The 27,294-nt window shown below is 41.7% G+C and overlaps 1 protein-coding gene across 1 annotated transcript in view; it reads right to left on the minus strand.

The window, feature by feature from the left end:
* Positions 1 to 27,294, minus strand: part of SPAG1 (sperm associated antigen 1) — a 99,849-nt gene that overhangs the window by 19,057 nt on the left and 53,498 nt on the right. The window contains exons 11-14 of the mRNA XM_063451204.1: positions 13,750 to 14,139; positions 13,326 to 13,425; positions 7,410 to 7,562; positions 2,290 to 2,453 (exon numbers count right to left, since the gene is read on the minus strand). Of these exons, the coding sequence (XP_063307274.1) occupies positions 2,290 to 2,453; positions 7,410 to 7,562; positions 13,326 to 13,425; positions 13,750 to 14,139 (807 nt within the window). The remainder of the gene's footprint in view (positions 1 to 2,289; positions 2,454 to 7,409; positions 7,563 to 13,325; positions 13,426 to 13,749; positions 14,140 to 27,294) is intronic.

The raw sequence follows: 27,294 nt of genomic DNA on the forward strand, positions 1-27,294 counted from the left end.
TTTCTGAAAAGTCTCCTCAAGGTGAACGGGATCCAGACAATCCACAAGACAGCCCTTTAGCTTCAAAAAGGCGAGAGATGTATGATTGATTGTAGGAGAACCAAACCTATCATCCACCTCTACACCCTATTCACAAAATCTATCAAGAAAACAAAGTGCTATCCTGTTCATTTCTGATGCTCCCTATTTACACTGTATGCCAGAAAAAGGAGGACATTGGGCTGTCTGGTTAGGTGGTTTTTTTTGTGTGTCTTTCATTTCCTATATAGTTGGATTTAAACACTAGTTGGTAAAACACTTTTTTTCATACCATCAAAACTTAAATGGATTGGCGGATCTCCTCCATAATGAAGAAAATAAATCCTCAATCCATAGGTAAAGATAAATGTTCTTTAAACCAAAGTGAACGTATAGTTACAACACACAGGGTGAGAGTGAAGATCACCACTGACGCGTTTCGTGCCTCACAGGCATTTCGGCTTATTAGATGACTGCCAGTGAGGCGCAAAACACACGGACGATGATCTTCATACACTTATACACTTTAGCATAAAGAACATGTATCCTTAGCTATGCATTGAGGCTTTTTTCCTTCATGATGGAGGTGATCTGGCAATCCATTTAAGCATAATGTTTCCCTGCAGGTGCACTACCTATATGCATCTCCTGGGATTCAGGTACATTTTGCTGTGCTGTACATTTTAGCATGTAATTTCGTTGTTTCTAGCTACACATACATTTTTCGGAATCGTCATCTAAAACCTAAATTACTTACTTTCTCCTAATCTAATGCCTATGCTAGCTAAATAAAGCAAACCACGGTAAAAAACAATGAGTCTAATTTGGTTTAATTTAAATGCCTTCTCGCAGATTGCGACATTTGGTCTACGGTGGATCCTTCAGAGACATCCGGTTTGTACTCTTGTTCAAGAACACAGCACTGACACAGTTTCTGGTAGATGAACTGCAAGGAGCAAATAATGGCAGTGCCACCAGGAGACAGCTCCAGGTAAATATATCTACCTAACTGCACTCCTACTGGGGATGTCACCTTTAGGAAACTCTACAAAATACATTACGAAATATGCAAAGACCCTGGAAAGTGACAGAGCTGGTTTCATTTTAACATCACCAAAACCAAGACTCTTGAAGTCACATGATGTTCTTATGTGACACAGGTTGCACAGAGTCCTCCCAATTACAGACAAACTGGCTCTGTCAACCGGTGTCCAAAGTACTGTGGTAATACATAGCAGGATCCCATATGAGCACTTAAGCCCAGTTAAGCTCATATGCAAGCGTCAATGAAATTGAACGGAATGAATGGAAAAAAAAAAAGTAGGGATTCTGTTTTAGATTTTGGCAAACTATGGTAAGAATGGGATCTTTCATGAGCTTACACTCGCTGTACCCTGCCATTACCCATCGGCCATCCCTGGCATCGCATTCTACATGGGCATTCCTCCATTTGTGCTCTGGTGTGTGTATTGATTCACCTGCCAAGCCTTTATGAACAGTAATGAAGGTGCCTAGGAAGAAGGGTCCTAGGAAAATACATTTCTCTTCCTCATCTTCTCACCTAGGCACCACCATGCAAGTGGACTGGTTAGTTGAAGGCTTTGCAAAAAATGCAAAGATGACACATGCTTTACCAAACATATTTTTAGTTTAGTGAAACTCGCGGTCAGTTTCAATTGCGCTTTCTTTGCAATGACCTGTATTTACAGGTAAAAAGATTTGATGTTCTTTAACTTTAAAAAACAAACAAAAAACGAATTACTTTAGACATGGTAAACGAGTTATGTACAATGGTATGCTAGTCCAAAGCCATGCTGGCAACAATATTTACAGAGAAATGTCCAAGGAGAATACTAAAGAGTAGATGATTTAATCCTGAAAGGTAGAGAGTTATTCTAAAAGAGGTTAAAAATAGATTTAGATGAGCTTTATCAACACGACCAGTCTAGCCGCCATCATGTAATTAATCCAGAGATTGTCCATCCCCAATCTAGTCCCTTGGGTTTCTGTAACTTAAAAAAAAAAAACCTTCTGTCCATTTTACAATGGTTCAGTTCCTAAAATCATTATTAAAGAAGATGCTAGTGAAAAATGAGTCTGAGGAGAAAATTATTTCAAAGTATTATGAAAAGAAATATGTCAGATCATCTGGACTGGTTTCTGTTCATGTTAGCAGTTTATCAAGAATAAAGGGGGGAAAAAAGTGTTGATGCAGCATCTTTGAAATTCCCAATAAACAGAGGATGCCATTTTGTTATTGGTTGCCCATACCCGTTACATTTCCTGGCTGATTATTTTCCACAGGATGGACACTATTGGAAGCTGTGATGTTGCCTTCTTGTCTTTGCAAATGAAAAGAGCCTGGAACGGATGGAATTGGGGGTAGTTTCTCTCTCCAGCTAGTCCCATCTTGATCAATTAACGTCCTTGTGATCCTGTTTTAAGGACAAATAGTATGTTATTGTCATATTCAATCACCTCTACAATATATATATAACATAATCAATAAATATTTATTTCAATTGTCATTTGTAGTTATGGTCTCAATTTAATAAGTTTTCCAAATGATTCAATGGAGTTAGAAACAACTACAGAAGTCCCATTTTAAGTCTATGGAATTTTTGTAAATAAATCATTTTGAAAGTTTTTCTAACATTATTGAATCGTTCGGAAAGCTTATTAAATCGAGGCATATGTCTGAGGTTCTCTGTGCACAAGGGATAGAAGAGATGGCAGTTGTTCTGGGACATTAGACAGGAGGCAAATAGGAGAAAGAGAGAGAAAGTGGGTTCCAAAAATGGGAAACAGGACTTTTCAACTCCAATTACATACTGTCTTGCACGTACACACCAGACATGAATAGACGGCTGGATGACTCTTTATTGGTTATAAACGGTCCTGTCTAAATTGTCTTAACTACTCTTGTACCAAATGTATGGATGCAAAATAAGAATTTACAGAAGATTTCAGAGTCATCAACAGAGAGAGAAAGTCTGCTCTATGAGAGGCCTTTGGACCACGGAGAAGGTAGGAGGGATGTTGGATGGAGCCTGGCCCTGCGCTGGATTCCTGGTGAGTTTTAACTTTTTTTTTTTTTCCTTTTCGCAAACCTTTACTTTAAACTGATGGTAAAATATACTGGTAAGTTCTTTAAAAAAGATTTTCTCATATAGAATATGGAATTTCAGGGGTAACCTAACCTGACATTTATTAAGAAAAAAGGCAACACAGCTTTCTATTAATAGATGCAAAAAAAAAAAAGTTTCTTAAATCGTTTTAGATGATCTTTAAGCAGTTATATAGTCTTGCTCCCACCTGCAGCCCGAGGAGGAATTTAATTTGCAATAAAAGGAAATCACTTAAATACGTGACTTTACTTGTCATGGAATGTTTTATATAGAATTCCTGAACCTCCAGGAAGAATCTCCAACATATAAATTTTCCTTTATTGCATGCAAATAATGCACAGGAACAGAGCTCTGTTTGTGTGCATTCATAAATCATTTAGACATGTAGTTTAATGAAGCACTTAGTATTTTATTGCTTTAGTCATGGGATTTTAATAACCATGAAAATGAAATACAGAGAATGGTGCAGTAGTTTGATCGAATAAATGAAATGGGGAAAAAGAACACGCCTGCTTATCCCATGTAATATAAATATTGATTATGCACTATGACCACTGACATTTTTATAAAGAGAGAGCTTTCTAGGCACACATGACTTTAGAATTATTAAAGCTAACCTATGGCACTTTTGTTGTTGTGGACTACATTTCCTATAATGCCCAGACAGGCGAGAGAGAATCCAAAAATACAACAAGATTGTGGATCAGCAACGGAGATATTTAAGGTGTGTACAATTGGGAGCCTTGATTCAGAGTCTGGTGTGACATTCTATTACTATCCCAAAGCCCTAGTCATGATGCCTATAACAAGACAACCTAAATTATTCATGCTCCTACTTGCGGCCCTACATTCCTCTGTTGGTCAAAATATTTTCCAATTACTGATAATTGTCTCTGCTATGCAATAGACAGAGTTAAACAATGTTAAAAAGAAAATCCATGTTTTAAAGGAACACTATAGGGTCAGGAATGCAAACATATATTGGTTCCCGCCTTGTCCGGCCTAAATATAGTAAAATCTTACTTGTGTTACAGTCTTCTGCTGCTGGCTCTGCCCCTGATCTGCCTGCTTGGCTGACATCATCAGAAGTGGTGATCTGAGCCAATCACAATGCTTTCCCATAGGAGGCAGATTAGGGGCAGAATCAGCAGATGCCAAACACAGCCCTGGCCAATCAGAATCTCCTCTTAGAGATGCATTGCGTCAATGCATCTCTATGAGGAAAGTTCAGTGTCTCCATGCAGAGGGTGGAGACACCGAATGGCAGTGCTGCTCACTGTGCAGCACTTCCCCAGGAAGCACCTCTAGCAGCCATCTGAGCAGTGGCCAGTTGAGTTATTACTAGGCTGTAATGTAAACACTGCATTTTTTCTGAAAAGACAGTGTTTACTGCAAAAAGCCTGAAGGGAATGATTATACTCACCAGAACAGATGCAATAAGCTGTAGTTGGTCTGGTGACTATATTGTACCTTTAACTATTTCTACCTTTAAGCTAAAAGGGCTGTGTAAGATCTCCTATAAAGTGTGGGAATTAATCCTCATTAAATGCAATAATTATATGTTACGGTGCTAAGATTTGAATATTTCACAAATAAAAAATTTATAGAATGTATTTCTCTCAACATTACTCTTTGACCATGTGTTTTTTTTTTTCTAATTCTTTATTTTTCATGTGCTCAGATTCACAACAAGCGCGCAGAGCCACGACAGCGTCTGCACGCATTTTCATAACATTTTGCAGTTTAGACAGCACATTTTTATAGATAACATGAGGAATACAGGCAGTTAAACATAAAGGTAGTATAGTGCAGCATGCTAGACTGAACGTGCATTTAACATGGCTAGTAGCGCTGGGGTTTGTAAGTCTAAGGCATTGCATTATTAAGAACGACAGCTGTTGTGGTTAGGGTGTGATTTGCACGTTATCAACTGTTACGACATGTCAGCAGCCCTACCGCTAGTGTTAATTCAAACTGAAGGTATCCCATGAGACAAGACTGGTCAATAACAAGATACATAAGCGGGTATAGTAAATATAGTAGTCCATGGTTATGGACTCTTCGGGAGGTGAAATAACAGCATTTAAAAAACAATTGTTACTTTATGAATAGCTGGCTTGTGGAGAGCAGTTCATACGAGTAACGGCATAATGTGGAAGTCTATTTATAGCAAGACATGCCTGGCAGACTCCGCACTCCTGCTTGTGCTTATCCGATCCCTTCTGGGCGCCTGGTACATACCGCGGGGGCCTCCATCACACGGAACATCAGAGGCAAGTGTCCTGTGAAGCGCCAGGTTACCAGCTTATGGTGGGGTAAGTTTGTTCCGTCGGGTGGTCGGCACAGTCCCGGTGGGCTGGGCGCCATATATCGGGGGTGGTTTTGACGCGACTTGAGACGAAGGCAGGTGCTTGTATTGAGGCAGGCTCTGCGTTTCCGTTTGTGTCTCCGATACCTTCTTCGGCGCCTTTTGAGGGGACTTCTAGTGACTGTTGGTCTGTGTCCACTCCTTGGGCCTGTGGGTGCCGGGGGAAGTGGCGCGTGATTAGACCGCTTGACGTTAGCTGTGGTCAGCGCCCTCTCCGAGATCCTGGCCCAGAAGGCAGCAAGGATAGCGTCCAGCTTGATCAGTGTGTTATTCAGCTGCTCCCCGCAGTCCCCCCTGTTTGCCGGCTTGCTTGTTGCATCCGCCATTTTGGGGTCGGTGACTCTAGGAGTTTGTAGTCCCTGGGATGTGTGAATCAGCGGAGGGTGTGCTGCTGTTGCCGGGATGTCCCCCACCGGCAGGGGGGGGGAAGGCTTGTGGGTGGTCCTCCGCAGGGTTAATATTGGCTTTTGGGGAGTCCCAGGCTGGGTGATCGGCTGCCTCACCCGCGCCCTTACCTCCACTTAGGCCTCTAGTCAGGCTTGTTGTTGCTGCGGTAGGCCCCAGTGATGCAGCCCGCGTTTTCGGTGGCTCAGCGTTATGGGAGTAGTCTCTGTATGATCCAGCCTGCATCCCCTACCAGGGTGGTGCGTTTTTGATGAGATTGTAGCATGAGAACCAAGTTTATTTAGCTTAAACAGGGATTTCAGGCTGGAGCTCGTGTTACACACTTCTGATCAGCTCCACAGCCAGGCTCCGCCCCCCTGACCATGTGTTTTACTTAGAAAATACCTAGTATTTGTGAGTGTTTATCATGCAGTCAGTATAATGTGCCATATGTTGATACATTGCGTCAGTACTGCTTTTTAAATCGGACAGGTTTTCAAGCTATTAAAATTTAAATAAATGATGCTGTGATTCTAATTTTATACTGTCAATTACACAGGCTGTGTATAAATAAATAAAATAAATCCCTGTGATCAGTGACAGCATTTAGGTTCTGAAATACTGTGTACTGACCCACTGCTTCCTCTTACATTACAGGTAGACAGACTGAACCAACTCAGAGGAAAATCTATAAAGCAGGCACTGCACTAGTCCCAATGCAATCCTAAAAATGAGTTCAGGATTGGGAGTTCCTTAGACAGAATGTGATATCCAAATCACAGAAAGGTGGAAATATTTGGACTAGATGATGATGATTCAACCATTTGGCTTCTTGCCATTGATGCCTACTGGTATGTGGCATTAAAATCCATACTGAAAACATTTGTATTACTAAGACAATTTGTGATTGTTAATTACCGTATTTATCGGCATATAACACGCACTTTTTCTCCCTGAAAATAGGGGGAAAATCATGGGTGCGTGTTATACGCCGATATCCCATATTTACTTACCTGTCTTGAAGCGTGGGCCGGTGTTCAGCGCGCACCGCGGTACTGGAACTTAAATTTCAGGTTCCGGTGGGACTGAAAGGAAGTGTGCACACTATTGTGCGCGCTGTGAAGCCGGCCCACGCTTCAAGACAGGTAAGTAAATATGGGACAAGAGGGAAAGTGCACTAGGGGACACTATGGGAGGGGGGGGTGGGGTGGAGAATACTATGGGAGGGGGGGGGAGAATACTATGGAAGGGGGGGGGGGGGAACATTATGGGAGGGGGTGGAGAATACTATGGAAAGGGGGGGAAATACTATGGAAGGGGTGGAAATTTCCTGGAATTTCCTTCTGAAAATGAGGTGCGTGTTATACGCCGGGGCGTGTTATACGCCGATAAATACGGTAATATGATTGATTTATTTGAAAAAGACAAAGACTAAAGGAAATATCAAGTGATAGCCTTGATCGTTTCCCATTCATTGTACTCAAAAAAAGTGACAAACATTAGAGACTCACCTGTTAATACTATCATTTGCCACTTGCATTCCACTGTCTATTTGAAGGACAATTTTATAGTCTACATATGCTTCCCTGTATCGTTCAAGAGACTCGTTTGCCATTGCTCGACGTAAGAGCGGTTTCATTGAGAACGGCTGAAGTTCTAGAGCCCTTTAAAAAAACAAATGAAGGATTATTTTGTGTGTGTGTTTTGCCACATTAAATCAAATACAATACAATGTCCAAAACCATGGGTGGATAAAAGGTAGCAGCAACTGTTACAGAACTTCAACCATGATGATTTGACAGCCTTGAACATGGCACAGCTTAATGGTAGTTGTGGTTCTAAAACAACTTCCCTTGTTTTTTTGGCCACTTCTATTCTAAACTATCACAGTTCATTTTATTTTATACATTTATGGCATGACAGAAGAAACTCTTATATAACTATCTAAAATAACCACCCTGCTGCTTACTCATATATTTTTAATAGAGGTGTTCAGTTGTTGTAAGGATAATATGTTAAAGCTATTCTACACTACTGACTAGTAAATGTGACACTAAAGCATCTACTATCACATTGGACTGACATATTGCAGCTGAGACAAGAAATACAGGCATGATCAGATAGTAAACACTGGTCAAATAACACTGTACAGACATGTCAATAACAAGCAGTTTTATTTAAAACAGAAACGGGATTATGCACAGGTTTAATTTGAGGTTAGACTAAACACATTTCGGGGAAGCTAGGACAGCAGACAAGGGTAACTAACCGATGGAATGTTGTACAGAACAATTAATTAGCAAAAACAGAACCTGCAAGGGTAATTCTTTAAGCCGAAGGACCAAACAGTAACCAAATGTTACCTGGTTTTTCTAATTAGTCTGTTTCTGAAAGATTTGTTATGCAAAACCCATCTGTCTATTCAAAAAGTCAAATTCAGTTATTTGAGCTATATTTGTATTTCCATTTGATTACGTGTAAAAATCAGCCATATCTCAATATAAGTTCGCCAGGTTGCTTATCCACAGACAAATTGCAACAAGGAAAATGCATTTGTAAACCTAAAGCCCTTTCAGTCACCCAGCCAATATCCCCATATACCCCTTACCCAAACTGTATACCTTCCCCAACTACTCTTATCTTAATAGTATTTTTTATTATATTAATAATATTGTGGTTTAGTTATCATTCACGTTATCTGAATCACAAATATAGATTTAATGCCATGTCCTTCAGGTTTAAGCCGCGTTTGTGGAGGAATCTACCTAACGCTATGATAATTTCCCCCAGATAAAGTTGTATACAGAAGATTGGAGACACATTGTGTAGGAGTGAGAGAGAGGAGAGAAGTTGAGGCTTAGAATAATATTAGCAAGACCAAAGTGTGACAATGACTCAGTGAGGTGTGAACTACGCTTTATGTAACTGTGATGAAAGTATTGGTATGATAAAGAAAATTCCTCACTTGAATTAGTGTTAATGTGCACCTGTCATACCATCAAGTCATGGCTGCATTTTATATTACTCTCTACAAACCGTCTAATTGAAGGGATAAATTGTTTTTATTGTAGTGACAGACTGTCCATTAAAGTGATCCAGCCATGCGTGAGAGCTATTACAGGAAGAATACCGTCTACCATATTTATTTACCAATTCGTATAGTTTGGTAAATAATAAGAAATGTATATTAAGCTATTCCACCGACCAACACAGAAAACCCCCTCTCCTTTGATAAATATAGCTCACAATTTTGAATAGAATAAGAATTCAGGTATGGATATGGGCGCTGTTTGTATATCGAGGCATTAATATACCCTTTCATACAGTGAAATATTCTGTACAATTGCTCTCTAATGTTCTAGAATTAAGGCAGTTCTTGTGGTTTATAGCCATGAAAAGCATATTGACATTTATTACATGTGAGAATTCTTAGAAGTTTTTTCTCAATAGAATACAGAGCATGCCAGACTCCCAAATAATTAAAGCAGCATGTCAGGCACCTTACCAACTACAGCCCACTGGTTACAGTGCCAGAATTGTCCTGGCGTTGCCTCAGTGTAAAACCATGTGTTACCATAAAACTGTTAAACCATTTATCACAATGTGACGCCTACAAGTCCTGCCGGTGCCATCCAGTGACATTTATTTATGATGCTGAGAGTGTCAGGTAAGTGTTAAAAAGGTTTTACAGATTATGCTGGGGCAGCGAGCTGTTGTGGGTATGGTGTTTGGAGTGTTCCTTTGAATCTAGCTGTTAATATATTAAGTAAACCCAGGACATTCCTTTCTTATGAGTTCTTTGAATCACGAAAGGATCTTAAGCTAGTAAAATGGAAATTGGAGTAAGTTCGGAAAATCTTTAGAAATTGCCAACTTTCTTGGCTGCAATATTTTGCATAAAACACATGGAAGTAGATTGTCTATTTGAAAATGCTACTTATGGGATATGTTCAGCTACCATTAAAATATAAAAAGAATGCTACGATTGGCTGATTGACGCTACCTAGTTTGGACAAAGCTTGCTTCATTAAGATCTAAACTCGAGAGATTTACAGTAAATACAGGAATTTCAATGTCAGGTCTACTTCATTCTTTTTATTTACTTACAACGTGTGTGGTTTAAAAGCATTATCTAAATAACTAACTAAAAATCAGGGTCAACTGCAACTTCAATTGCCTATTTAAAGGGGTACTGTCATGTCCCTGGATTTTAACATTGCTTACTTATCTCCTATATTTAGCGAATATGTTTTTGTGAGGTCGGCAAAATAAAATCCTGTTCGAACCCACATAACAGAATGAGAGGCTCCTGAGTGTTGATAGGTCAAAACATTGCCAAGTAAAGGCACTCAGAGATTTTTGCAACACACAGTAGAAGTGATAGAAGTGCTGAATATTCTCTGTAAATATTGATTGTTCCCTGACTGTTGTTTTTTTTTTTTGTGCTGTTTTTTTTTTTTAATGTATTATCTACATAATGCATGGGGGCGAGCTATAGTGCCTATTTAACTACTAAATGAAACTGACTTTAGGAGATCTGCAAAGTCATATATAATCCATCTCTGTCAGCCACAAAGTATCTATTCTACATCATTCCTTTAACTAATCCCACTGGTTTGACAACTTGTGTAAATACCTTGTTACAGTCCATACAGTGAGAGATCAAGTAACATGCCTGCAGGTATCATTACACACATACCCTAATCAGCTACTAACTGGCAACGTGCACTATGTCCCTTATTACTTACTAAGAACTTTGTCTCTGCATTCCAAAGTACAATGCTGTTTGAGTTACCGATCTTTGTTACTGACTAAATACCAGGTAAGAAAGTAACTATGTTTCAGTGGAGGTTAAACAATTCCTGATGTGTTTACAAAGTACAGGATGCAGTACATGACACTGTAATTTGGTATACTGCATGGAAAAATGGCTTCCTGCATGTATTTGTCTTTTTTTTTATTGCAGAAGCTTCTATGTTGTTAAGAATTATCAGTCCCATGATATGTTTTTACAATCTGGTTAGATAATATCAGGGCAATTTTATTCAACAACATTTGCTACGGCGAGTGGAAACAGGATATAAAGTGGAACTTCAACGTTAATCTGACATTCACAAGAGGGCTTATAAATATGGCTTGTAAAAATTAACAGTTAAGTCAATATTTAACACTGAGAAGAATCAAGCAAAATCTACACATGTGTTGACTTTCAGGAAATCTGTAGATGTCAAATTTTCAGAAGATAACCATTTTGGGTACACTTAAAAAAAAATAAAAAAATAAAAATGCATTACGCCAGACAGTGGATAGATACCCCCTGAAGTGGGCACTCGCAAGCAGAGCCAAACTTTGAAACCAAATGGTTCGAGTTTGTGAACACAGGAAGTGGTTTCCTTCTGTTCAAGTCTAAAGAAACATTGCAGTATGTGTGTCTCTCAGGTTAGGATAGTAGTATACTTGTCAGATTAGCAATAAATTCACAAACTATATTTATTTTTGTTATGAGGGTTTTTATTTTACAATTATTTTAGAATGTCATATGTGCCCAAATCCCAGGCTGATTTTTAAGGGAAGTCACCCTCTGGGTGATGAGTTATATATGGATCTACAAGAATACCAAGAAAGGTTACAAGGACATTACTCTTTTTGTTCGGTCAGTTTGTTAATTTATTATTTTATTTTTTATTAGTATTTAGTTGCACGTGATTTGTTTAAAGCCCTTACATATATATCTCAAGCTATACATATTTGTTTAAATTGGGATTTGCTCTTAACAATTTATACAAACCCAGGTACAAATATATCTAGATTGCGATCTGTAGGTATATGGTTAGAGGGTGTGTCTAGGAAGGAATGCAGATCTGCCCTTAAAGCTGCACAGTATGATCTGACAAAAGGTGTTCTATATTATCAGGTGAACCATCTGGAACGTGACCAGGACTGGTACATTATTAATAATCTATGATAGAACCGTATGGGTTATTTGTTAAAACAGATCTAATGAAAGAAGATAAATATTCAGGACAATGAAATAACCATTGGCAGGTGTCACACAGGACACATTCTACAATTAAAATACAGTTGATTGCTAAGAGGTGTAAAACATGGCTGTATCTGTACAATGTGATTGGGTTGAGAGCAGGCAATGATAGCATAACTGAGCCCCCAGCCAATCACCATTCACAAAAACCTTCACTTTGCCTTTGCATCATTACAAGGGAGCTAGCCAGGGTTCTTTCTATCTATTAAAAGAGGAAATGAGAACCTTAAACTGTGAGCAACACAGTCATCCTGCATTCTCATCACAAAGCATAGAATCACCATGCATTCCTAAACATACAGTCAGTATTATCCTCTGCCTAACCACAGACTTTTAAACCTCTGATTCTATTAAAATGTCCACTAATCCCACTTAGAGGGAAACCCCAAAATAACAGCGTTACTTAATGTTAGGAACCTGCTGTCTTTTCAGGGCAGTAATATTCCCGATATTGATAGTTAAAATGTTTGATAAATAGCAGCAAATCCATTAAGTGCAGACTGTTTTTTTTTTTGTACATCTCTTATAGTCTGCTGAGAGCATATGTACAGGGATCCATCAAATGGTCTGTGACTGATGCTAATTGCACATATAGTGGCCACATACAATTTATGGTAAATGGATATATTAATGAATACTGAATCCTTATTACTGAAGCCGATTTCAGCAAGACATTTTGCAGATTAGAATTGTCAATATAAAAGATCATTAAAGGGATATTAAAGACGTAAGGAATTGGAGCTTTGATTACAACACATTGGGAATACATTAAGATAAAGTTGGTACCAATATGTGTGTCTATAACATGTTCAAATATGCCTATCCTGAATTTTATGTTGTAGCTCACTTCTTTACCAACACATGACAAATTTCCATTAGCCTTTTAATGTCACATGACAATCCAGGAAGTAATTCTATAATGGGATTTGCCCAATATGTCATGAAAGGGTTTATGGTCCATTCAATGGATAAGAAGCCTTCAAAGAAGCCGAAAGTTCTCTTATACACTCAGGATGACAGTCTGTCTTCCTATGTTACACTTTGGACAGCAGCTTGCCCGGCTAATCAACTGAAACACAGGAAGCCTCAGAGATCAGGGATAGCCAACTTCTGTTTCCCATAAGCATTTGAACTAAAAAAGCTCTGTCTCCCTGTAGGTGACAAGTATCTGGAGTTCAAAGGTTAGGGACTACACTTTTTTCTAGATTGAGAATACAGTCTATTAGCTGGACACTGCATTTAATACCCGAATGGCTATCTTCAGACACATGCATCGACCTTTAACCTTACAGCAAGACCTTGTTTACTTTTACAGTAGTTGTGGTTCTCAGTCACACACACACACCAGTAACCTGTTACAGTGGACAGAAAATGATTAGAATTATACCTGTTGCAATCTTCAATACACTGTCTGCAGTTCCCTTCTTTCAGCTGACATGCTGCCCTGTTGGAATATAAGACACCCAGCTCCTCTGCATTCTCTGATCCTGCAAGGTTAGAGACATGTATTAGAATAGCCAGTCAGTACCACATACAGACTGAGGCAGCACTGCAGCACATTGAGCACTGCAGTATCTTGTGTGCAAGCCATGCTTGCTTAATCACACGAAGGCTAGAGGGAAGAGGAAAAGAGAAAAACCAGCAATGACTAATGTTCCATATTGCCAAATGTGATACGACAAGCACAATGCCAGGAATCACATGGCTCCCATTCTGTATTATTGTGACTGGTATGGGCTTTACCAGCATAACACACGCTGGCCATTCACAAACACAGCTGTACTATAGACAATATAAAACAGATTATTTACCGGCTTCAGTGAGAAGATCAATAGCCTCGGTGTATTTGATGGCAGCCTCTCCAAACTGGCCGTTCTTAAAGAGCTGATTCCCTTCTCCTTTTAGCCTAGCTGCTGGAGCCACGGGCTGAGATGGTTGCTTTGTATTCTGATTTGGATCCTGGTGTCCGTTCGCCTTCTCAGAGGCTCCTTCCTGGTTTCCATTCTCTCTGCTTAGATTCCTGGCTGTCTGGCCGTTGCCGAGATCTTTCTTCACTCCATTCTGGGCGCTTTCCTTGCTCTGTTTGGGGATCTGGCCGTCACTGTCCCTCTGATTGCTTCTCTTAGGAGACGGCTTTTTCTGTGCATTCCCCATGTCAGTGTGCTCCCCAGCCTCTCCTCCTCCCACTGTCACACCGGCTCCTACAAGGAAGTACAAGCTTACAGTCTACATCACAGGAACAAACTACTGCAGAACACAGGAGGGGGGAGTGACCGTGTCACTGTCACATGTTAACAGCTATGAAAGACAGATTATAAACAGGAACAGTGGCATTTGTAAAAAGCTCCATTATGATATGATCACCCATGGCACAGAGCACAGTAAACGTATCAATCCAAGCTGTTTCAATTATAAGGCAGTGGGCTGGCCCCTGCTGGAGTGAGGATCAAAATATCAGCTCATTCTTTGTAGCTAACTCCTTCCAGGCTGAATCTTGCAGGAACAGATGGCATGTGTTTAAAGGGGAATAATACACTGGGGGAGTTTATTTACTGGTTCTGGGCAAAGTTCTAAAAGAGGAACAATCAGCAGGGGCATTCCTTTGGTTTCTATGGAGACTGTGCTACAATTAGAACATTGTCCCAGAGTTCTGTTTAATTAATACCATTGAGATACAGCAAAAATCCATTACACAGACAATGCAATGGAGAGGACCTTAGTACACTTCAGTATTTTCACCCCACTCGCTTTATATATTGGTTCAGTTATTTGATGGGGTTTATCCGCTAAAGTCTGAATTGTATCAATGTGAAAAATCAGTGTCAAACGTTAGACTAAACTACACAAGCTTTGACTATAGCTGAGTTGGAGAATTTTTTTCAGATCTAATATTTTAGCCTACATTTTTCCGTTTGAGTTGAAATTTGCTAGGATTAGGAGTTTAGCAAATACGCCTAGGAGTTTATTGCACAACCCGAATTGTAGTGAACTGAACTGTAAATTGCAAAATTTAGATCAAAGCAGATGAATAGAATCCCAACACAGTTTTAGACACAGACTGGCTATTCTAGCCTGAATTCTGCAATTTGATTTTTGTATTTTATTGATATGCATTCTAGCACATGCAATGTACTGAACCGGATTAGAATTATTTTTTTTCCCATAGTAGTGCATTAATATTATTTATATTTATTTTTGGAGGTTAATGCAAATAAATTAAAAAAAATAAATAAAAATAGTCTAGATACTGTTTTTGTAATTTTTTCTTAAACACACATTTTTTTGCATCTGGTTACTAGGACTACATTCTAGGTAAGTGGCTCCTAGAGGGGTGTTCTAAGAACCATAAGCACTACGGAATTTGTTGGTGCTTTATTTTATTTTATTTATAAAATATTTTACCAGGAAGGATACATCGAGATTTCTCTCGTTTTCAAGTATGTCCAGGGTTCACAAAACATTGCATTGTTACATTAGGGTACAATAAAATACAAGAACTATATTAATACACAATATATACAAAATTTAACATAGAACAGGTAGGAAATATAATCTATTACGAATAAAAGAGCTTGTTGCCTTGAGGGCGAATGCACTGTCATCACTGTCAAACCTTGTAAGTACACCTTGATAAAAAATGAGGCTAATCTGAGTGCCCAGTGACTGCCCCCACTAAGGCTGCATTGAGAATGTAGAATTAATACCGCCGCACTAGCGGTGTAAATTTTTCCCAACGTGGGTAGCATTAATTGGCTTAGACTGGTGGAGTTGTATTAGCCCAGTACTCTTAGCCAATCGTAGTCGACCAGGTGGAACAAAATTGATTAATAATGCAGAAGTGTTAATTCCACATTATCAATGGAGCTTAGAGGGGGTGTAGTTATGTCAAACCATTTTTAAAAACAGTTTGATATGTAAGTAAGAGGTGTCTCCAGGGGATTCATGCAGGAGAACCACTAAAGTGAGTTGTAGTCGTTATGTTGTTGCAAAGCCCTTTTAACATGTGGGTCTGTACCCTAAATAAAGTCCCTATTCCATTTCAATGCATTCCCACTGTTTGAAACAACTACATCATAGTCATCAGGCCCCTGAACTACAATGCATTGGTTACTGTGCTGCATGGCCTGACAAAGTGCAACTAAGATATATCGGACATTTGGCACAATCTCTCTCTCTCTCCTTATGGGGGATGGAGGGGGAGTGTGTGTGTGTGTGTATCATTGCAGCCGTGAAGTATGCATTTTGTGTAAGTGCCCCTAATAAGCTCAGCAATGTGGCCACAACTTAAACAAAACACAAAACTATGTTGATACCGGAGAAACTGACGGAAGCCAAGCACAGAGAGATGGACACAGGTTTCTTCAGGAAGGAAGAGATTCTTTATTGGATCACCGATCGGGACTCAGAGGGACTAGCGTCACCAAAATACAGCAAAGTCTGAGTACTGAATACATAGAGTACATTCCTTATATAGCACTGTAGCTCCTCCCACAATTAACTACACCCACACATACCCTTAACCTATTTAATGAATAGAGTCTAAACTCATCCATCCGGTCTAACCACGTGGCTCATCTGATACAAAGGAGAGGGACGCGTAATTCCAGTTCTTACATTCCTGCACCTGGTCAGTACAGTGATGACAGTATCTTAGCTACGTGTAATTAACCAACTGATACTACAAACACATATACATACATATGCCTTGTGGCAATCTTAGCCTGCTAAACTTGTATTTTACTGGAATTACATCACATTCCCCCCTTTGATGCCTCTGATATTTCACAATTACTTGAGGCATCACTTAACCTTGGTTTGCTTACACCGCAAGTTACCTTGAACCAAACCAGACTTATCTTATGATGTGAATCTTTTCAACACTCATCTTCCTGCATAGTTTCTCCCTGATCTAAAGCCTTATACTTATATATGGCCATTATCTGTGCAGCAGCCTTCCTCTCTGCTATAGTTCCTATCAGGCTTTGCACAGACCTAACTACTAAGGGTATAAGACACGGCAGGAGTAGACACAACATTAAAATTAGTAGGACTCCACCTACCACTGCCTTAAGCCCTCCAAACCACTCATACCAGCTACCAAACCAACTACTTGGATTATACCCTTTCCATACCTGAGTAGGCACATGCGCTAGTTTAATCATATGGCTAGTAAGCTCAGCTATTGCTTGCCCTTCGTCATCTATTTGAAGACAGCAATTGCTCAGGTTAAACTTCCCACATACACCTCCCTCTACTGCCAAAAGGTAATCCAAGGCTAATCTATTTTGGTAGACTGCGGTCCTCATCCTGGTGTTATGCTTCGCTAGAAGATTGAGCGCTTGTGATGTTTCATTAGTGATAATCTCAACCACCGCCTGTAACCTTATAATACGGTTGAGCATATAAATAGGGGTTCTATAACCAAAGGTACCATCCTCAGCCCACGTGGCTGGCCCATAATAATCTATGATACGCTGGGGAGGCCATTCGTTATCTTCCCAGGTACCTATCTCTATGGGTCCCCTTTTCTTCCTATGATTCACATCATACACTTTAACACCTAAAGTCTCACCTGTTTCAATCGGTAACAAGAAGAAGGATGGTTTGAGCATACCCAACACACATGCCCCTTCCCAGTCCTGTGGCAGCTCCGAATAGGCTTTCTTACCACAGATCCAGTACAAATTTGCTGGGGCTCTCCAGGTAGATGTGATGGATAGATCAAACCACACATCCTTTAAATTGGCGTATCTAGCAAACGGGTTAGATGGTTCTGAGACATTTGAAGCCGACCACCAAGTTGTATTCTTTGTATCATCATCATAAGCTTTTTGCCCTAGACAAGTTAATTCTCCTACAGAAGTATTATACATTATTCCTTTCCTTGCTATGCAAACATAACCTATGATGGAGGTCTTTAATCTCCACTCAGATTTACCTCTAACACTCATCTGATAATCGGCTTGTGAAGATATTAATTGTTGAACTGCCTCAGAACCGGACATTACCTCCTTTGCTTCCTAAGGCCATTGGTCTCCCATGTTAGTACCTCCACACACATAGCAGTTGGTAACATTAAGACTACCGGCAATACTTTCAGCTAGATCAATGAACAGGTTTTTAGCATTATGGGGGATCTTATTATCTATACTCATCTCTTCGTAAAAGGAATGGTATACTTGATGAGTCTGGGAGGATACCGTATCAGTCTCTATCCCTATAAATAATATTGTCCCAGGGTCTAAACCCGTCCCGTATATTTGAAACACAAATAAATTACCATATTTATCTAAGAACTTGTCGGGGTTATTTATAAGAATATGGACTGGATTGCATTCCATAGACTTACAGTATGGATTGGTAGGCAACTTAGTAACAATCATGTCTTTGTCTACTGTCTGTCCCCAAGTCGCCCACCCCACACAAGACCAATATGGACAAAAGTTATAGTCTTTATTTGGGCATCTAGGACTCACATATTTATTTTTGCTACTGGGACAAATATATTTATCGTTAGACCCATACGTCCTCTCCCATCTAAGATCCCCACATACATTCCACGGCTTTCTACCACTCGATATCGCTTTACACGCATCAAATAGCAGAACACCCGAAGAATGTACGGATTCTAACACCGTTTTATTAATTAGGGTCCCCTGAGGATCTCCATTCCTGAGAGTCAACCAAATTGTACGAGGTTGATACTCCGGACTGAAGCACTTAGGTTCTCCTACTCCTAAATGGCACACACTATAATCTATATTTAAGTATCTACATCTCGATACATCTCCTTTACACTCGTATTGTGAATGCCAAATTAGGGTTTGGGAAATATGGTTACCTGTTCTCGTAGTCTTAATGCATACCTCACAGCTAGGAGTGTCGGTACCTCTACCTTCCTGAATATAAAAACACATATAAATAAACACTATCAAAAGCACATCTTTCGCCGTCATCCTCAGTCTTCGTCCGTGCGATGGCGCCTCAGCTTCCAGGATGTGAGGGGCTGCAGGGAATGGAGTTCTGCTCATCTTCACAGGTGTCCCTTCGAGACTTTCCTGGCTTATACACTATGTGATGGTAAGCGGACAGGCTTTATTATGGCCTTCTCACTCACACCTGTAACAATAAAATTTGTAATCCACAATAATTCCTCGTTACTCCGACTGAGTAGTACGTTTTAACCGGATCTTGCAGGGATTCTCTGGATCTGCTGTAACTTGCCAAGAATCGACTGCTGCTGGTTTAACCCTGGAGTGATGTATCCACGGAGTCACTTCTGCTACTTTTATTGCTGTAGGGGTAGACAAGAGAACAACATAAGGACCTCTCCACTTGGGCCCTAACGGTACATTATTCCACTCTTTAATCCACACTTGATCTCCTGGATGATAACTATGAACAGGGGGATAAATATTCACAGGTAATCTATCTTGTACCCATTTCTGTACCTCCTCCATAGTCTTACCCAACTCTACAACCTGCTGCCGAGTAATTCCTTCTCCCAACTGACTCAAATCCCCCCTTAAGTTACCAAGTACGGGAGGTGGTCGTCCATACATAATTTCAAAAGGAGAGAGGCCCATCCTTCTGGTAGGGGTACTGCGGATTCGCAATAGAGCTATAGGTAAGAGAACGTTCCACTTAAGTTGGGTTTCCTGACACATTTTAGCCAACTGGTTCTTAATAGTTCTATTCATTCTCTCTACCTTACCAGAACTCTGGGGTCTATATGCAGTATGAAGCCTCCACTTTATACCAAGCATATGAGTCAGTTGTTGTAGGCACTGGTGAACAAAAGCTGGACCATTGTCCGATCCTATAGAACAGGGTAGTCCATATCGGGGTATTATTTCTCGTAGCAGGAATCTCACAACTTCTCCTGCTTTCTCTGTACGAGTAGGACATGCTTCTACCCAGCCTGAATAGGTGCACACAATTACCAGCAGGTAACGATGTCCACCCGATTTAGGCATCACTGTAAAGTCTATTTGTAGATCGGACATGGGGAGTCCCCCCATAAACTGGACTCCTGGTGGCTTTACTGGTCCTTGTCTTGCATTATTCTTAGCACACGTTACACATCTGCGTACAATGGCCTGAGTCAAGTTGGACAATCTTGGTATGTAGAAATGTTTTCTAAGAGATTCTTCAGTACTGTCTCTCCCAGAATGTGTCCCGTTGTGATAATTTTGGACAATTTCTACCGCTAGCGATGCTGGTATAACTATTCTTCCATCTTCTAGCTGATACCACTTGTTCTCCAGATACTTTCCCGGTTCAGTCTTTAACCACTCCTCTTCTTGAGCTGTATAAACTGGAGTCCATTGGGACAGTGGAGTTGGTATAAGAGCAGCTATATGCCCTACATACTCCTGTCTTCCTGATTCAGCAGCACGCTTAGCTGCACTATCTGCCATCCGATTTCCCTTGGTTACATCACCATCTCCTCTCAGATGCGCTCGACAATGTATGATACCGACTTCTTTCGGCTCCCACACTGCTTCCAATAGTTGTAGGATTTCAGCTGCGTACTTGATTTCTTTGCCTTCTGAATTCAGTAGTCCTCTTTCTTTATACAAAGCTCCGTGGGCATGAGTGGTTAAAAACGCATACTTAGAGTCCGTATAGATATTTACTCTTAAACCTTCAGCCAATTGTAACGCTCGTGTTAGTGCTATTAATTCTGCCTTTTGTGCTGATGTTCCTTTCGCCAGTGGCCGAGCTTCTATCACCTTGTCTATTGTTGTCACTGCATATCCTGCATAGCGGATCCCTTCTTTCACATAACTACTGCCGTCGGTGTAATATTGAACATCGGGGTTCTGGATGGGAAAATCACGAAGATCTGGTCTACTTGAGAATACTTCATCCATTACTTCCAAACAATCATGTTGACTTTCAGTAGGTTGTGGCAAAAGGGTAGCTGGATTTAAGGTGTTTACAGTCTCTAAATGCACTCTTGGGTTTTCACACAACATTGCTTGATACTTGGTCATACGGCTATTACTAAACCAATGATTTCCTTTGTAATCCAACAACGTCTGTACTGCATGTGGGACTCGTACATAAAGTTCTTGACCCAGAGTGAGTTTATCGGCTTCAGCTACTAGCAGGGCGGCTGCAGCTACGGCTCTTAGACAAGGTGGAAGTCCGCTGGCCACTGCATCCAATTGTTTAGACATGTAGGCAACAGGTCTTTGCCATGATCCCAAGTACTGTGTCAATACTCCCACAGCCATTCTTCTTTGCTCGTGTACATACAGGTAGAATGGTCGTGTGTGATCAGGTAGACCTAATGCTGGGGCACTCATCAAAGCCTTCTTCACATCTTCAAATGCCGTTTGCTGTTCTTGGGTCCATAGGAAGGGGTCGTGCTCTGTACCTTTGATAGCTGCGTACAGAGGTTTTGCCAGTATCGCATAGCTGGGAATCCATATCCTACAGAAGCCTGCTGCCCCCAAGAATTCTCGCACTTGTCTTCTATTCTTGGGTATTGGTATTTGGCAGACAGCCTCTTTTCTCTCTGGCCCCATAATTCTTTGACCTTCAGAGATATGGAACCCCAGATACTTGACAGTTGGCAAACACAACTGAGCCTTCTTTCTAGACACCTTGTATCCTGCCTTCCAGAGAATGTGTAGTAGATCGTGCGTTGCTTGCTGACAGATTTCTTTTGTAACTGCTGCTATCAACAAGTCATCTACATATTGTAACAATACACACTCTCCTGGGATGGACTCGAAATCCAATAGATCTTGACTTAGGGCTGAACCAAATAGGGTAGGTGAATTTTTAAACCCTTGGGGCAGTCTTGTCCAAGTCATTTGGCGTTTTGAGCCCGTTACAGCGTTCTCCCATTGGAAAGCAAAAATACATTGACTTTCTGCGGCAATTCGGAGGCAAAAGAAGGCATCTTTGAGGTCTAAAACTGTGAAGTAAGTAGCCCCGCCCGGAATTAAAGCAAGCAGGTTATATGGATTGGGTACAACTGGATGTATACTAACAACCGCATCATTGACTGCTCTTAAGTCCTGCACAGGTCGATACTCATCTGTGCCGGGCTTTTGAACAGGCAGCAATGGGGTGTTCCAGGGGGAAGTACAGAATTTTAGGATACCATACCGTATGAACTTATCCAGGTAGGATTGTATGTTCTTCTTAGCCTTCTGCGGGATGTGATATTGTCTCAGGCTCACTGGATAAACCCCATGTTTAAGTTCAATTTTTATAGGTGGAATATTGCGGGCCAGTCCTGGTGGGTTGTTCTCTGCCCAAACTCCTGGTATGTTAAATAATATCTCATCACTCCTAGGGTTTTGGCTAGTCAACACTGTATAAAGTCGCCACTCTTCTTCCTTTGGTACGGATAAAGTCATAATACCTGAAGGTCCATTAAACTTTAAAGATGTTGTTCCATCTGGTAGGAACGTAATCTGCGCTTGTAATTTGGATAGCATATCACGTCCCAGCAATTGGACTGGACATTCAGGCATATAAAGGAATTGGTGTTTTACTACGTGGCCTCCCAATGTACAGAGTCGACTTTTAAGAACCGGTTTTTCAGCACTTCTTCCAGTTGCTCCTATCACAGTAATAGTCCTTCCAGATGGAGGAGCAACTAGATTAGTCACCACTGAATGTTCAGCACCAGTGTCGATCATGAACGCACTCCTTTTCCCCCCTATTGATACATCGACCATAGGCTCCGCTCGACCAAGGGGGATGGAGCCCGGTCGGTATCAATAGTCCTCCATGACCGTGTCAGCCAATCCTACGAAGTCCCTACCTTCTCTATCGCGGGACCTTTGCGCTGCTGGAATATATCTGTCTTCCCTAACACTTCCTCTGTTCCCATTACTCCCTCTATAACCATTACTCCCTCCGGGGCCTCCTCTACCTCTCGCTCTGCCTCTAAAGTTTCCGTAGCCTGCCCTGGGTAGGACCCTCTCGTACTGCTCTCTTTGCGGACATTCGTTCCTCCAATGCCCTTCTTCCTTGCAATACGCACACTGATCCCTACTCAAAGGCTCCCTACTCCATCTACTATTGCCTCTATCTGGGCCCCGTTTATCTACGCCTGCGATCGCTACCGCTAGCATATCAGCCTTTTTACGCATCTTGCGCTCCTCCTCTTTCTTGCTTTCTGTTTCCCTATTCATATAAACCTTATTAGCTACCTCCATTAGTTGGGTGATTGACATACCTGCAAACCCTTCTAACTTTTGTAGCTTGCGCTTAATATCTCCGTAAGCTTGGCTGACAAAGGCGGAGTTAACCATTCGGGAATTGTCTGCGTCTTCCGGATTAAAGGGGGTGTACAAGCGGTACGCCTCCAATAATCGGTCATAAAAGACACTGGGCGCTTCATCGCTTTTCTGGATCACCTCAACTGTCTTCGACATGTTAATGGCTTTCTTTCCTCCGGCTTTCATGCCAGCAATTATAGCGTCTCTATAGGCTCTGAGTTGAACCATATCAGCACCATTTACGTTCCAATCGGGATCAGTGTTGGGATAATGTGTTGCGGCCCATGCTGCTGGGTTAGCTTGGTTCAAAGCACGGGCTCTATCCTCTAATGCTTTAATGGCTGCTTGATTTATTCTTGTCCTTTCCTCATTGTTAAATAAAGTCATTAATAACTGCTGGCAATCAGCCCATGTCAGATTATGTGTCTGTACTATTGAGGTGAACAGATCAGTCATGGCTTGTGGTTTCTCAGTATACGAGGAATTATGGGTCTTCCAGTTTAAAAGGTCGGTAGTGGTGAAAGGGACATATACGAAGACAGGGTCAGCGTGTGCCATTTGACCTGCGGCATCGATATAAGCTGACCCGGGATTTAAGCGAAGAGGCATCTGATAGTGCTTTAATTGTTGGGCACCAGTCAACTGTCGGGTTTGGATGGGGCTACGTAGGGAAGCGTCAGTCATGGGTTCCGGTCGGGGAGAGATAGGGCATGGGGATGTGGGAGGTTGGTTTTGGGAAAAGGTAGTGAATAGAACACTTCGGGCCGAGCTAGATGAAGCTTGACCGGAAGTCTGAAGTGGCGCCAAATCAGGATATTCATTTTTAATGGAGGTTGGTCTATCTGGTTCCGGAAGGGGGGATTTAGTACGAGGGGGGGTGGATCCTGCACTGGAGGAGGAAGCGGAAGTGGATGAGGGTAATGAGGGGAGGGGTGCAGGGCTTCCTGCGTTTGCGTCACTTCTTCTTAACGGAAAGTAAGGGGGCGGCAAAGGAATCTCGGACTCAGGGGGCGTGTCCAAAATGGGCCTAACACCAGTCCTAGTGGACGAACAAGTCCTAGCTACCATGAGGCGACACTGCTCCTCGTGGCATGTCTGGAGCCATTTTGGCGAGTCATTTACGGCCTGTCTCCAACAGTCAATATAAGGAAACTGGCCGTAAAGTTCAGGCCTACCTGATACAGCCACGTGTAAGCGCTGTACCAGAGTTGGATCCAAACTGCCACGTGGCGGCCATGCCGCAACCAAAGTAGGCCACTCCCTAGTGCACAAAGTGACCAAACGTACAGGAGACATCTTTACCCCAAAATCACAAATTTTAAATCCCTTTTTAAAATTCTTAACCATACATCCTAAGGGATCCGGAATCGTTGACTGCGACGCACCCATATTTAACAGTGGAACGTCGTCGACAACGATTACTATACACGCGTACTATTCAACAGTCACACCCGTTTCCTCTGGCAACAGCACCACGTGGTACGGTTACCAAGTGAAACGTACACAATAACAATAAACACTCAGGGAATTCCCATACACACACAGCTGCTACACCAGTCACTATATAATCAATATTATGCCCTTTGGCGTAACTACACAGTCACCCACGCTATAATTCTCTATATACGAATTACCCGTCTATAACACACCCAGTAACATCGTCTTTTACAAATAGCGGTTACAGTACGGTTAGCATAGGTCAAAGCACAAGTTAAGGTCACAATACAATTATTAGTGGTTATGGTGTTAAAACATGCAATGGACGACAATGATTAGTACTTATTATACAATGTCAGTAAATATACAGGGTTATGGTACCGTGCACTATAATACAGCAACACACTATTAACACTCTCGCTAGACGGCTGAGCTCGCGCTATCTAACAAGATATACACTTTACTAAACAATCGTTAACACATTTACAATTCCCAACTAAACTATTGGCCAGTACCTTGAATGGACTACCTAAAACTATATACACCCGTTTTGGTTAGCCACACTGCCCAATCACCACATATACATAGCGAGCTAGAGAACCGAATTTACACAGGCGCCTCTTAGTCGCACTATACAACGAGCTAGAGATCCGAATTTACACAGGCGCCTCTTAGTCGTACTATCAAAAGTCTAGTGGGTTCCAAATTTACACGCCTTCCCACTTAGCCCAGATAGGATGAGAACTAGCGAACCGAATTTACACAGGCGCCGCTTAGTCTCCCGGTCCCTCCGACCTAGCGAACGTAATATACACCCTAGAACGCTAGTCTAGACAAGACACCGGTGTCCGGCTAGGGCTATTTACACCAGAACCCCGCCTGACTAACCAAATCAAACGGTCTGACTAAAGAGCGTTCGATCGAGCGGTGCGCCTTCGCTCCTTCCCTCCGACAGAGGGGGCAGATACACAGATTCAAAAACCCCTTTGGGCCTACCGCACAATCGGTATACCCCTAGCGGGTCCTGCCGTCTAAAACAGCAGTTGTCTTACCTCCTCGTTCCTGAACCTGAGTTCACACTCATCGACGGGGACACCCCAGCACTTCTTACGTAGAGGCCGATGATCTCCTGGACAACAGACCAGTGGCGCCGAGACGAAGGGAGGTCCACGCAGAAGTTCAGGGGTGCAGCCGTAGAGAACGTGGGCAAAGATAGACCGTCTCACGCCTCTGCCTCTCAGCTACCGTTGAACGATGAGCTTCCCGGCCAATGCACCAAATGATACCGGAGAAACTGACGGAAGCCAAGCACAGAGAGATGGACACAGGTTTCTTCAGGAAGGAAGAGATTCTTTATTGGATCACCGATCGGGACTCAGAGGGACTAGCGTCACCAAAATACAGCAAAGTCTGAGTACTGAATACATAGAGTACATTCCTTATATAGCACTGTAGCTCCTCCCACAATTAACTACACCCACACATACCCTTAACCTATTTAATGAATAGAGTCTAAACTCATCCATCCGGTCTAACCACGTGGCTCATCTGATACAAAGGAGAGGGACGCGTAATTCCAGTTCTTACATTCCTGCACCTGGTCAGTACAGTGATGACAGTATCTTAGCTACGTGTAATTAACCAACTGATACTACAAACACATATACATACATATGCCTTGTGGCAATCTTAGCCTGCTAAACTTGTATTTTACTGGAATTACATCACAATGTTGACAAGGAGATTAGCTGCCAGTCAGAGTTTATACTGTCTTGGCATGAGTAACATTGCGCATGATAGAAAGGACATGGCAGAAATGAATGCACATAACATCATGTATGTAACATGACTACGAGATTGCCAGCAGGATGAACATGCAGTTATACAACCAATACCGGACATGCCCAGCTCTCCCTGATAAAAATCTACACTGCTAGTATAACATTAATGGAAGAAAGGCAGGGGTGGTTCAAAGGTTGTACAAAAATACTATGTAAAATCCCCTTTTCATTAGCGAGCAAACCAAGATGAAGGCTAGTTACCTTGAGGCCAAACCAAAATCACAGAATTACCTTACTTGAAATAAGGGCCAGCTGAGATAGGGGAGGATGCTAAAATAAAGTACATAGTGGAGGTATATTCTATCAAGCTGTTATGTATGCCTGTATATCCATATTCATACATTGAGGAATTTTGACAAATTCTGACTGTAGAACAGACTGCCATTTACCCTCCAGAGTGTCCCAGGCATACATCAGATACCCTCCCGAGTGTCCCAGGCATACATCAGATACCCTCCCGAGTGTCCCAGGCATACATCAGATACCCTCCCGAGTGTCCCAGGCATACATCAGATACCCTCCCAAGTGTCCCAGGCATACATCAGATACCCTCCCAAGTGTCCCAGGCATACATCAGATACCCTCCCGAGTGTCCCAGGCATACATCAGATACCCTCCCGAGTGTCCCAGGCATACATCAGATGCCATCCCGAGTGTCCCAGGCATACATCAGATACCCTCCCGAGTGTCCCAGGCATACATCAGATACCCTCCCGAGTGTCCCAGGCATACATCAGATACCCTCCCGAGTGTCCCAGGCATACATCAGATACCCTCCCGAGTGTCCCAGGCATACATCAGATACCCTCCCAAGTGTCCCAGGCATACA

The sequence above is a fragment of the Pelobates fuscus genome, chromosome 4 (assembly GCF_036172605.1).
Source record: "Pelobates fuscus isolate aPelFus1 chromosome 4, aPelFus1.pri, whole genome shotgun sequence".
Lineage (NCBI taxonomy): Eukaryota > Metazoa > Chordata > Amphibia > Anura > Pelobatidae > Pelobates > Pelobates fuscus.